This window comes from Coregonus lavaretus (genome assembly GCF_964263955.1).
Source record: "Coregonus lavaretus genome assembly, chromosome: 24".
Taxonomy (NCBI): Eukaryota; Metazoa; Chordata; class Actinopteri; order Salmoniformes; family Salmonidae; genus Coregonus; species Coregonus lavaretus.
Window position 1 is genome coordinate 26830863 of NC_140011.1, and position 13963 is coordinate 26844825.

At 43.9% G+C, this 13963-nt stretch overlaps 1 protein-coding gene across 1 annotated transcript; it reads right to left on the minus strand.

Moving 5' to 3' along the window:
* Positions 1-48: 48 nt before the first annotated feature.
* On the minus strand, positions 49-13312 carry LOC311099310 (histone-lysine N-methyltransferase Smyd1-like; the record flags this gene model as incomplete). The annotated part of the gene is made up of 10 exons (XM_084140031.1): positions 49-515; positions 685-853; positions 955-1118; positions 1229-1321; positions 1990-2185; positions 3423-3461; positions 3543-3673; positions 3918-4125; positions 4347-4523; positions 13179-13312. The coding sequence occupies 10 exons, from the start codon at positions 13310-13312 to the stop codon at positions 366-368; spliced, it is 1461 nt and encodes a 486-aa protein (XP_083996157.1). The 3' UTR covers positions 49-365.
* Positions 13313-13963: the final 651 nt, after the last annotated feature.

Genomic DNA, 13963 nt, shown 5'->3' on the forward strand with positions numbered 1-13963 from the left:
TGGTTGAGCTGCAGTGTACAGCACAAGACGACATTATCAGTGTTCACTTTTATTACATTTTACATTCAATATTGCACATGGGATGGTATACTGACTCAATGTTTACTAGCATGAAGGTGGGAGCAATCATGAGTTCACAGGGACTGAGCCAAACAGATCTAGACGAGGCCTCATCATACAGATGGCAGTCTCAATGCTAAACCAAAGGAACTTAACCACTTTCATTGCAACAGAATATCTAGCTGTTGAAAGCAGTTTACACATGACAAGGCACACGTCTTGCAATATGAGAACAGCCAAGGAACTTTGGGGTTGATTTGCTGACTAATTTCATACCATTGAAATGCAGGTGAGACAACAGAAGCTCATTGCTTATGGATGACGTTGTCCTCAACACTGACTGCCTCAGCCATGCCCATGGGCTTGTTCTGCAGGGCAGCCTCTCTCATGCGGTGGTAGCCATGCTCATTCTGCTTGAACATCCTCAGCTCCATCTCAGTCTGCATACGCATTGACTAGGAAACATAAGGTTGGGTCAAAAGTCTGGTAGTAAATGAGCTAAAACTACCTGACCATCTTCGTTCCACACATTTCTATTTAATATTGCGCCCTACTGAACAGGGCTACCTTATGCAATTCCAACGGTTAATTGACCTAAAGATATTCAGTAACCTACTCCTGTACCTCAAGGTCCTTGGTGATGGGGTGGTTGGGTCCGTGGGTGACCATGAGGATGGCGTAGGCCTTGCAGATCATGCCATGGCCAACCTCGATGAGCCCTGCGTGCCAGTGGGTCACGCCAGCCCGCATGGTGGCCATGCCCAACTGGGCGTTATTGGGGTGGTACAACTTCCTGCTCGGGGGGTTAAAGATAAAGATATGGGACTTCAATGATGTAGACATGCTAATCTTATGGCCCCTTATTGGTCTCATCCACCCTTTCCCATCACTCACATGTATCCCTCCACCAGTATGCCTGTATATTCTGCAGCCTCTGAGAAGAACTGCAGGTAGGACAGCGCCTCACTGGCTGCACTCAGCATACGCAGGTGGTACAGGTGTGTATTGGCCAACACAGGCTCCTGTTTGTGTAGACACTCACGACACAGCTGCACCACCTGTGGAGGGGGAATTTGGAGGGTTTAATGAGATGGTGAGTGAATTATGGGCCAGTGAAAGGCAGGTATTATCACGCTCCAATGCCGTTCGTAAAGGATGGGATTGTTACCTCATGGAAGTCTCCCGCAGTGCGAGCTGCCTCAACCTTGGCCAGGCACTCTAAACTGAACTCCTGTACCAACTTCACCAGCTCATCAGAGGGCTGAGAGAATAGAGTAAACAAGTGTCAGTGTAGGACTATTGGGGAACACTCACTCCTGATCATTGACAGAAAGAGCTCATGACCAAAATGTACTACTGCATAGATCCACAACTCAGTGTTTCATTGAAGGAAATGTTGCGTAACGTGTTGATGGTCCAGTAAGTAGTCAATTCCTGTACATAGATACTTATGTAACGTATATCCAGGTCCATGGCATTGACCTGTCTAAAGACATGGTCAAGCGCTGATAGAGTTAGTCATAGTATTTAGCGATGTCTCAGACAATCAATTGGAATTCAGCATCAGGTGACCAGATCACAGCTGAAACCAGAATAACTTGATTTCTTATCAACTGCTACATGTATTTTGTTCTATGGTCTCAGCTGATATTTAGGGTGGGGATCATGTGAGGCACGATTAAGTTGAGCTCTTTTAAGGGAGCGGGGAAGCATGGAACTTTACTCAACTGAATAGTAACTAGGATGAAGTGTTGTAGGCCCCTGGCCCCTCAGAGGTATGATCATTTTAAAACGTGCTTCTGATGCATCAGCTGAGAGGTGCCCAATGTGAGTCTGGGTATGGCAGGGTCCAGGGACCCAGAACCCCACTGTTTGGAATGGAATTCATTGACACCAACCCTGCCCTTAACCCGTCAGTACTTTCCCCACCTTGTTGCCGTCGGTCTCCTTGGCAGCCATCTTTAGGTCATCCTTGAGGTGCTCGCTGCAGCTTTTACAGGTGCAGTCAAAGTGGTACTGGTGCTTCAGGGCGCGCTGGCGGTCTGTCGACACGTTCAGGAAGTCCACGTAGCCAACCGTCAGCTCCTCGTTCTCAGCAATCTTACCCAGCGCACGCAGCTCGATCCTGGGGGAGCAGGGCGGCATGGTTAGCCCTGGGCCTTAGTGTAACAGCTGCTCTAGGATCAGCTTCTGAGCTCAAATGTCACATGCTGGGCCATAGAACAGGCCCTAGAGCAGTTGATAAGTGGGATGCTGTAGTGTGATGTCATGGGAGTAACCATAGGGGAGGGTAACGGGGTAGTGTAGAGGTCTCTGAACCTTTGTGGCACAGGTGGTAGTGTGCTTTCCTTGTTAGGGCTGTGCCAGTTCAAGCCCTCCTACAAATGTTCCCTCTCAATTGCTATGATATCAAAAGTGCAGGAAAGCTATTGCATTGACATAGTTTGCCAAGTACCTGACAGCATTTTGGGTCTTTTTGGAGATAGGAAACTGTGAAACCTTCATTTGCCAGTCAGCAAACCACTGATTGGATAATCCTGGCTGCTCAAAGTTCAGAGAAGATTATATTGATTGTTCAGAGTTCAATATCTTATTGGACTGTTGGCTCCTGATGAGCAATAAATTAAGCTTTAGAGAAACATTGACAGCCCAGCTGCAAGCTCAGAGACGGTGGGGGTTTCAATTTCACTCAACTTGAAGCAACGTTCTAACAAAGCAGTTGGGTATTTTTCACTGATAGATGACCAAAAACACATCCCAGGTCATCACCAACACAATTCAGGCAGTCTAAAAGTCTAAAAATGCATTCTTGTTATGATGGGATGTTGGAAGTAATATTAAAGGTAGATGACTGAAATTGAACACAATCTCTCACAATAGACACACTTCACACAACAAAGAAACTCAGTTCTACTGGGAGCTAAACAAACCATGCTATACATTTTAGTTAGACAGACCCAATTTGTTGAGTTTCATAATATTCTGTTTTTCCCTCCTAGGGGTTAGATTTGAGACGTATGATTATTACTGTTTTGATCTTGTGCAATGAGCAAAATAGTCCTGTAGGCTACTGCTAAAGAAGAAAATATATATATATATATATATATATATAAGGAAAATCACATTATCAATGTTACGGTCAAGGTTAGAATGCCTGTGTAATTTGGTGCAGTTGTTCTGTTTACTTTTTGAAAAAAGAATTTTAGGGGGTAGATCAGCTTTAATATTGCAGATTGTTCTGTTTACTTCCTCACTATCATCCAGTGATAGAGGTTTATAACAGGTGTTAAAGAGATCTTTGAGGATCGGATGTTCAAGGTTCAAAGGTTAGACGTTAGCTCAAAGCAGACAGGCAGACCCACCTCCTCTTAGAGTGGTAGGCTGCGTTCAGAGCTGACTGACTGGAAGAGAAGATGGCAGTCAAAACTTTTACAAATCACATATAAAGCTCTCTCTCTCTTTCTCTCTCTCGGGATACGTACTTGCCATGGTTGAGGATGACAGTACAGTTGGGCCAGCAGTCGTGGTTGACCAGACACAGGTTAGGGAACAGACCCACTCCCACCGCCTGCAGACCCCTCTGGTCACTCAGAGTAAAGCCATTACAGTTGATCTACAGATGGATGGAGAAAGAGAGAGTGAGAGAGACAGATGGAATGAGAATGCCAGAAACAAAGTGGAGAGAGAGGGAATCATAGAGAGGGAGTGACCAAGGTTAATGATGACAATACCTCACAGTACATAGAGTGTAAAATAACACATACTATAGTCAAAATAGATTAACCAGTGATCTTGTATGTACTGTGCCAAAGTTTGAGATAACTGGATGGTAAGATGACTAACTCAGTGATACGTACTATGCCAAAGATGTGTGAGATGTACTCCATGCCATGCCTGGTTTTGGGACAGTAGTCCAGGAAGTTTTGCACGTTGATCTTGAGCTCTTTGAGGTCGTCAGCGAGCATGTCGGCCACGTGGTCCTCCAGCTGGTCCACTGAAGTCAGCTGGCCGTCCGACACGATGCCTGTGTCCTTCTGTATGCGCCACAGCACACGGGCAGCAAGACTGGAGAGGAACAGGGAGAGTTAGCATTAGCATTATAGGGTTACATGAAAGGCAACTTGCCAAGGCATTGACAACAACCCACCCCAGTATTTCTTCCACTTCCCCTATCCCTCCATTCTACCCTTTCATTTTCCTCCTACACCTCCTCTCTTCTTTCACTCTCTCTCATTCTCCTCTCCCTCATCCTCCCTTCACTCTCTCCCTCCTTGCCTCCTTCTTACCGTACTTTCTCGTTGGGGGCCTTTTTGTACTTCTTGATGGCGGCACACTCCTGTTTGTGCTCATCCCAGCATGCAGTCTGGCAGGTGCGGTCGCAGTAGTGGGCGAACTTACACTGGGCACAGCGGTGCAGGTTGGCCTGGCGACGGAAGCAGCTATGGCACACCTGCTGAGACAGACTGGGGGAGAGTAAGGGATGTCAAGGGTTAGAGGTGATGATTTCTTATGGGGTTGCCCAGCAACCTGGCACTATTGGAGTCAAACCCTGTTGCAGTGTCATGCTCCCTCCTATTGGTACTTTAACTATCAGATTCATATGTGCTAGATCTTTTTTTAAATATATTTTTAAATATATATGTATATGGGTTAGAGAATAACAATGCAAGGCAATAACCAGTGGATGACATCATGGACTGATAATGGAGTGGATTTATTTAGCTAGCTATTTTCACTGTGGTGGGTCTCAAAGCCAATGATTGTGCCCATTTGAAACTGGGATTGATTAGATGGCCATGGTAGTGTGAGAAGCCAGCAGGTTAAAGAGACAAATACCAGGGATATGTTGGTGTGCTGGAGAGTGTAGGCTTTTACGGATGAATGATGAACTCTTATATCAAACTGAGTGGGGAGCCGTTTCTGTACCTTATCAGTAAAGAGTAGGACCTGTTCTGTGTCAGCACTTAAATCTCTCAGTCCGTACTCCTTACCTCATCATATTATCCTCTCTCCTTTTATCTATTGGTATTTCCTGGCTATCCTCTTCTGTTTCCCCCTCACCCTTTTTCAGTGTCATCATACATATCCCAAAAATATTGGCTCGTATTACTTGTGTGATATATTTACGTAATGGGCTATTCTGAGATGACGTTACAGAAACATGATGCCATTCTCCTCACACCTTCCACACATCTCCCACTCTCTCTATCTCTCTCTCTCTCTCTCTAAAGCTCTGTTTGTACTTCATCTGAGAATGTTTCCACTGTCATTCCATGTACTTGTCGAGCTCCACAATTATATCTCTTCTGGTTTAATATATATACATTTGAAGTCGGAAGTTTACATGCACTTAGGTTGGAGTCATTAAAACTCATTTTTCAACCACTCCACACAATTCTTGTTAACAAACTATAGTTTTGGCAAGTCAGTTAGGACATCTACTTTGTGCATGATAAGTAATGTTTTCAACAATTGTTTACAGACAGATTATTTCACTTATAATTCACTGTATCACAATTCCAGTGGGTCAGAAGTTTACATACACTAAGTTGACTGTGCCTTTAAACAGCTTGGAAAATTCCAGAAAATGATGTCATGGCTTTAGAAGCTTCTGATAGGCTAATTGACATTATTTGAGTCAGTTGGAGGTGTACCTGTGGATGTATTTCAAGAACTACCTTCAAACACAGTGCCTCTTTGCTTGACATCATGGGAAAATCTAAAGAAATCAGCCAAGACCGCAGAAAAAAATGTGTAGACCTCCACAAGTCTGGTTCATCCTTGGGAGCAATTTCCAAACACCTGAAGGTACCGCGTTCATCTGTACACACAATAGTACGCAAGTATAAACACCATGGGACCACGCAGCCGTCATACCACTCAGGAAGGAGACGCGTTCTGTCTCCTAGAGATGAACGTACTTTGGTGCGAAAAGTGCAAATCAATCCCAGAACAACAGCAAAGGACCTTGTGAAGATGCTGGAGGAAACAGGTACAAAATTATCTATATCCACAGATTCTTCAAATAGCCACCCTTTGCCTTGATGACAGCCTTGTACACTCTTGGCATTCTCTCAACCAGCTTCATGAGGTAGTCACCTGGAATGCATTTCAATTAACAGGTGTGCCTTGTTAAAAGTTAATTTGTGGAATTTATTTCCTTCTTAATGCGTTTGAGCCAATCAGTTGTGTTGTGACAAGGTAGGGGGGTATACAGAAGATAGCCCTATTTGGTAAAAGACCAAGTCCATATTATGGCAAGAACAGCTCAAATAAGCAAAGAGAAACGACAGTCCATTACTTTAAGACATGAAGGTCAGTCAATACGGAACATTTTCAAGAACTTTGAAAGTTTCTTCAAGTGCAGTCGCAAAAACCATCAAGGGCTATGATGAAACTGGCTCTCATGAGGACCGCCACAGGAATGGAAGACCCAGAGTTACCTCTGCTGCAGACGATAAGTTCATTAGTTACCAGCCTCGGAAGTTACAGCCCAAATAAATGCTTCGCAGAGTTCAAGTCACAGACACATCTCAACATCAACTGTTCAGAGGGGACTGTGTGAATCAGTCCTTCATGGTTGAATTGCTACAAAGAAACCACAACTAAAGGACACCAATAATAAGAAGAGACCTGCTTGTGCCAAGAAACATGAGCAATGGACATTTGACCGGTGGAGTACAACCGCTGTGTCTTTGTGAGACACGGTGTGGGTGAACGGATGCTCTCCGCATGTGTCGTTCCCACCGTAAAGCATGGAGGAGGTGTTATGGTGTGGGGGTGCTTTGCTGGTGACACTGTCTGTGATTTATTTAGAATTCAAGGCACACTTAACCAGCATGGCTACCACAGCATTCGGCAGCGATACGCCATCCCATCTGGTTTGGGTTTAGTGGGACTATCATTTGTTTTTCAACAGGACACCTTCAGGCTGTGTAAGGGCTATTTGACCAAGAAGGAGAGTGATGGAGTGCTGCATCAGATGACCTGGCATCCACAATCCCCCAACCTCAAACCAATCGAGATGGTTTGGGATGAGTCGGACGGCAGAGTGAAGGAAAAACAGCCAACAAGTGGTCAGCATATGTGGGAACTCCTTCAAGACTGTTGGAAAAGCATTCCAGGTGAAGCTGGTTGAGAGAATTCCAAGAGTGTACAAAGCTGTCAAGGCAAAGGGTGGCTATTTGAAGAATCTCAAATATAAAATATTTTGTTTTGTTTAACACTTTTTTGGTTACTACAAGATTCCATATGTGTTATTTCATATTTTGGATGTCTTCACTATTATTCTACAATGTAGAAAATAGTAAAAATAAAGAAAAACCCTTGAATGAGTAGGTGTGTCCAAACGTTTGACTGGTACTGTATATCTGTACTGCAATCTCTTTATGTGGGGTTCAGTGGCCTCAAAATGTCCCCTTAGAGGGGGCGCTTCAACAACATTCATAAACGCCCCTGTAGACAGGCACCTGATGTGTCCCAGCTTTCACTCCCTCTGATGTACCAACAAACAGGTACCCGAGATACACAATACACAAGGCCAGACTTTCTAAACGTTTTTTATCTAGCAGCATTCAAACCTGCTTTCTGGACATACATGTTGTACACAACTTCCTCAATCTCTGAACTTTGCCTTAAGGTGAAGGCCGGGGAGTACAGTATGTTTTTGTATATAAAAATAGAACATTTGTGGCACACATTCAATATTTCTGGATAAACATGTTCCACTGCTCTGGACATTACTGTGTAGGCTAGACCTCGAAAACAAATGTTCCTAGGTCTGCAAAAAGATTTAGCATAGGACTAAAAAGGTGTGTAAGTGACACAGCAATGCCAAAAACATAATACTAAACAGCTGTTACTTAAAATAAACTGCTACACCTTAAAGACAAGCTATGGGCTTGTGTGTGTAAACAGTTTATCCCATGGGTGTCTGGGAGTGTGTCTAAAATTAACTGGAACTAGTTTGTTAATGACTGCACTGATTGTTGGCATGCTGTAAAGCTTCAAAGAGGCTTCCTTCCATTGCATTCCTGCTGTCCTTCCAATGCTAGTTCTTATATGGCCCCACATTTGCCCTGTAGCATATGCAGGCATATCTGTGACCAGCATTCCAGCAGATATAGAGACCGTGACCTCTCACTGCACACACACGCTTACACCCATACACATATAGAAACAGAGTGCACAGAACTGAAAGTGTGGTCTTATTCATGGACCATCGAACTGTACAGTAGTAGAGTTTAACAAGATTGAAACACTGTGTGTGTGTGTTGCTTATCTACAACATGTCACCACCAAAGTGACATATACTTTCCCTCCTGCCCAACCACGTCTTACTAAACAGCAGACGTCCAGGGGCGTTGCTAGGATTTGAGAGAAAAAATGAATTTGAACAGCTATATGCATCAACCTGGTACACTTTGAGATTAACATTGAGAGATTAGATCTACTAAGAATTATGTAACAAAAAAATCCACTCATGTCAATTCCATTCAAAAGCCAATACCATATAAATACAATACAAGACATTCAGTTAACTTGCACCTTCCCACCTGCCACAGCAGAGAGTCTGCTCTGGAACACGGACATCTACAGCGCATTGCCAAAAACCTCCATACCACTCAACACCTTCAAACATAGACTCTGACCTGTCCAATGAGCCAAACTGCTTTAAAAAATGTATATCATCATAATAATCCAATGACTCAGTTCACTTTCAAAGGAGAGATGTGGCAGACCTTTACAATGTCAAAGTACAGTGCATTCTACTGAATACATGCATTTCTGTACTATATTTACTGCAATATTAACACATTTGTTTTAAAATAGGGATATCATGGACCATCACATTATTTTATTTTCTATTTTAGGACCCTAGGTGTATCTGAAACAAATCTGTCAAAATTATTTTATGATGCCTTTGAATCTGTCCTTATAAATAACACAAAGAGATGTCAAATCAGGTAATGCCAAATTTAAATCTGAATTACAGTGAGGGAAAAAAGTATTTGATCCCCTGCTGATTTTGTATGTTTTCCCACTGACAAAGACATGATCAGTCTATAATTTTAATTGTAGGTTTATTTGAACAGTGAGAGACAGAATAACAACAACACAAAATCCAGAAAAACACATGTCAAAAATGTTATACATTGATTTGCATTTTAATGAGGGAAATAAGTATTTGACCCCTCTGCAAAACATGACTTGGTGACAAAACCCTTGTTGGCAATCACAGAGGTCAGACATTTCTTGTAGTTGGCCACCAGGTTTGCACATATCTCAGGAGCAGTGGCGGCTCCTGAAAAAATTCTCAGGGGGGGCAATTTTTCTGATGATTTAGGTGACCTACACACATTTTAAAAAAGATATGTCCAGCAACAACATGAAGACAGGGGCAGCATATAAGTCAATACCAGAAGCATTTATTGACTGATCTCAAAAGTGTTGGCTTACCAGGGTTGGTGGAGCCCTCAGTTTCATCTTTGCCTCGCAAAGCTAACTCAAACACTCCGCAAAACTTCACACACTGGATTAGCCGGCTGAGGATGTGGCGGTTCTTGCTAATGTCGTAGTAAATATATTTGTTATAGTGAATATGGAATATGATATGTTGAGTAAAATGTTGTGCTAAGATCTATTTAGGTCAGGAGCTGGTTATAAGTTCTGTTCCTATCCAATAACAATGGACAAAAGGGTCCTATCTTGTCAGCCTTGTCAGTTTCAGTTCTCCAGTAAACTTGTGATTATCAACACTAACCTCATCGTTGTGGCGGCGGACAGCTAGCCTGTATCCCTCATCCAGTTGAGTGGGAATGTTCACTCTCCCCAAAGCAGACAATCTCAAACAGCTATCCATGTGGGTCTTTGACAGCTCATGTTTCTTAATCTTTCCTGAAAGATGGTGCATGTCCGTTACACACCAGTCGCTGTCCAAGCGGTGCTGTCTGCCGTGCCGCCTTCAGGGTGAAAGAGTAAGCAGGGGGTAGCAGAAGACTGCATTAGCTACATCGCAGCCTGCTAGCCAGGTTTTTCGTTCGTACCAATTTTTGGAAAATCCTCGGGTGTAGGACTTCCCCCCTTTAGTAGAAACCTGTTGAATTATTAAATTTGGTCTGGGAGGTCCTAATTGTTTCGTTGCCAATTTATCTTCATTTGTTCGCCGACAAAAAGGAACTTCTTTCAAAGACACAATCGAGTTGCACTGAAGCCTAGCCATTTTGATAGTAGTAGTGAATTGATTGATGCTGCTACCCGCTCTTTTCTTAGTTACGTTCATGGTTATGTTACGTATGACGAAAGCGCGTAAGTGCAAGCCCTCAGAAACCCATAGAGATTGTATTGAAAGCTCTGATATTTGAAAAAAATAGATTTTACATGGGAGTCTATGACAGACTTCTGGGCGATTTTCAACCTGACTGAAATCGCCCCAAAAGGGGGGGGGCCATTTGAAGCACGACTTTAGCCTGATTGGACATTTAGTGGCACTGTGGCAGATCAGACGTCTAGATTACAACACTGATAACTACTGTTGCCGTGATATTATTGATTAGAAAGAAAATCCCTTCCTTTTCCCGTTTGGCAGTGCGTCGCCCATATCGCCCTATTGAACACACCGCCCCTGCTCAGGAGGGATTTTGTCCCACTCCTCTTTGCAGATCTTCTCCAAGTCATTAAGGTTTCGAGGCTGACGTTTGGCAACTCGAACCTTCAGCTCCCTTCACAGATTTTCTATGGGATTAAGGTCTGGAGACTGGCTAGGCCACTCCAGGACCTTAATGTGCTTCTTCTTGAGCCACTCCTTTGTTGCCTTGGCCGTGTGTTTTGGGTCATTGTCATGCTGGAATACCCATCCACGACCCATTTTCAATGACTGAGGGAAGGAGGTTCTCACCCAAGATTTGACGGTACATGGCCCCTTCCATCGTCCCTTTGATGCGGTGAAGTTGTCCTGTCCCCTTAGCAGAAAAACACCCCCAAAGCATAATGTTTCCACCTCCATGTTTGACGGTGGGGATGGTGTTCTTTGGGTCATAGGCAGCATTCCTCCTCCTCCAAACACGGCGAGTTGAGTTGATGCCAAAGAGCTCGATTTTGGTCTCATCTGACCACAACACTTTCACCCAGTTCTCCTCTGAATCATTCAGATGTTCATTGGCAAACTTCAGACTTGCCTGTATATGTGCTTTCTTGAGCAGGGGGACCTTGCGGGCGCTGCAGGATTTAAGTCCTTCACGGCGTAGTGTGTTACCAATTGTTTTCTTGGTGACTATGGTCCCAGCTGCCTTGAGATCATTGACAAGATCCTCCCGTGTAGTTCTGGGCTGATTCCTCACCGTTCTCATGATCAGTGCAACTCCACGAGGTGAGATCTTGCATGGAGCCCCAGGCTGAGGGAGATTGACAGTTCTTTTGTGTTTCTTCCATTTGCAAATAATCGCACCAACTGTTGTCACCTTCTCACCAAGCTGCTTGGCAATGGTCTTGTAGCTCATTCCAGCCTTGTGTAGGTCTACAATCTTGTCCCTGACATCCTTGGAGTGCTCTTTGGTCTTGGCCATGGTGGAGAGTTTAGAATCTGATTGATTGCTTCTGTGGACAAGTGTATTTTATACAGGTAACAAGCTGAGATTAGGAGCACTCCCTTTAAAAGTGTGCTCCTAATCTCAGCTCGTTACCTGTATAAAAGACACCTGGGAGCCAGAAATCTTTCTGATTGAGATGGGGTCAAATACTTATTTCCCTCATTAAAATGCAAATCAATTTATAACATTTTTGACATGCGTTTTTCTAGATTTTGTTGTTGTTATTCTGTCTCTCGCTGTTCAAATAAACCTACCATTAAAATTATAGACTGATAATTTCTTTGTCAGTGGGCAAACGTACAAAATCAACAGGGGATCAAATACTTTTTTCCCTCACTGTAAGTATGCCTTCAAGTGATTGAAATGCATCAGACAAGTTTTGGAAATTTCAGGAAAGCAGAAGGAAGATCATCAGGCAATCTTTTTTTACAGCCTGCTATTCGACCAACAAAAGATTTGGGGCTGGACCAAAAACATTTGGGGCTTCAGTCCCAGAAGCCCACCTTTAACGACGCCAAAGCCACACAGAACCTTGACAGTGAGTGAATCCTACCTGGTAAAAACATTGGATTATTTTTATGGGGATGTGTGAAATTTACTCCTCGGCCTGAAGTGTCCCGACTTGTACCAGCAAATAGCTAGCGTTTCGCATGGCGCTGACTGGTAAGACGCTTCAGGAGGGCAGTCACGTGTGCTAGCAAGGCAGAGGATCCGAGTTTGCGTCAGGTGTGGGCCGAATCGGGAGGAAGTGGTACTTGCTAAGCAAGCAGTGTGACGTCCTTTATACTAGCTCCATGCTGATGCACAAAGCTTGGGCACCTACTACACTATACCCAAAATTGAACCCAATGCTGAGGACCTCTCAAATCATACAAGTCAACACGATAAGCTGAACAATCCGCTCTAATGCTGATGTTTTTCTGTGTGAAAAGCCACAATTCTTGGAAGTACACTTTGGGAAGAATAATGCTGAATCATGAATAGCATGAATTTTGCAGTCTTGGTGGCAAAGGACACACAGTGTGACATCACTCTACTGTATATGAGTGGCACATCACTGAAAGTGTGACAACATGACTGTATCTGCAAGACAAACCCATTTGCAAGCAACAAGATGTGGAGTTTTGGACAAACTGAACTACAATTTATTTCAAGAATCTTTTGTTTGATTGTAATATTAAACAGATATTAAATTGATTACATTAATACTTGAACAGCAGGTAACCTTTTTAACCCAGCACCTAAGGAATAACGCATATGCTCATGCCACTATGAGATAGCAATACTATACATGGCCACCATGATGCAAACCATGTATCAGGCCCTACCCGTCAAAGACATAGCATAATGGATGTATTTTTTTTATAAATAGAACCACAATCTCAAACTGTTAAGGATATGCATTGATACAGGAACCATGTAGGTATCCTTTGTGTATTCAATTTTGCTTTCTTACTGAGAAATAATGGATGTGTGCATGCCACAGAGATTTTGTCATTATGACCCAAATCTCCATGCATTGGGCCCTACCTGTCGAAGACCACTGCAGCGAAGCTGGGCTCAGCGAACACTACCTCCCCAGCCCAGAGGTCTTTGGTGGTCCTGAGACCCCTGCCCTTCTCCCCAGCATCAAAAACTTCTACGTTGTCCATATCCAGGGTCATTACCAAGTTAACAGAAGACTGGAACACCTCACAGATAGAGGTAAAAAGAGAGGGAGAAGGAGTAGTGCTGGCTGGAGTGCTCTTCAAAAACGTTCAGCACCTGCCCTTCTCCTCAGCCCGACCCCGCCCTCCAAAAATAGACTGGCCTTCCTGGGACTGTGGGACTGTACCATCTCAGGGCGGGGAGAGGAGAGGGGGGGTGGGGGGGTGTGTGTGTATGTGGGAGTCTAGGAGTTTGGGAGTGGAAGTGCTGGGAAGGCTTACTCCATAGGGGGAATAGTTGTACAGGTCTGCCTGGATGTCCTCCCCTTCTTTGGGGTTGGTTCAGGCCAGGCCCCAGGGGTATTTTGGTCTGGCAGCTGTGTCTGTCTGTCTCTGTCTGGGGAGGTAGGAGGCAACTGACTGGGAAGAGGCCTGATCAAACACTTCTCTCTGTTGCTTTTGTTCTCACTCTAGCTACAGTATCTGTCATTACCACAGTCTGCACAAGTCACCATGCAGTTCTTTTTCTCTTCTCTGCTTTCTGTCTCTGGCTCATTTACATTGGCTGTTCACACCTTCCTCTCATCCAGTGTCCCTTCTTCCCTTTTGTCAAAAGATATACATCTCAAGGACAGCAAAACTGTCATATATGAAGAATGGTCAAGTGCA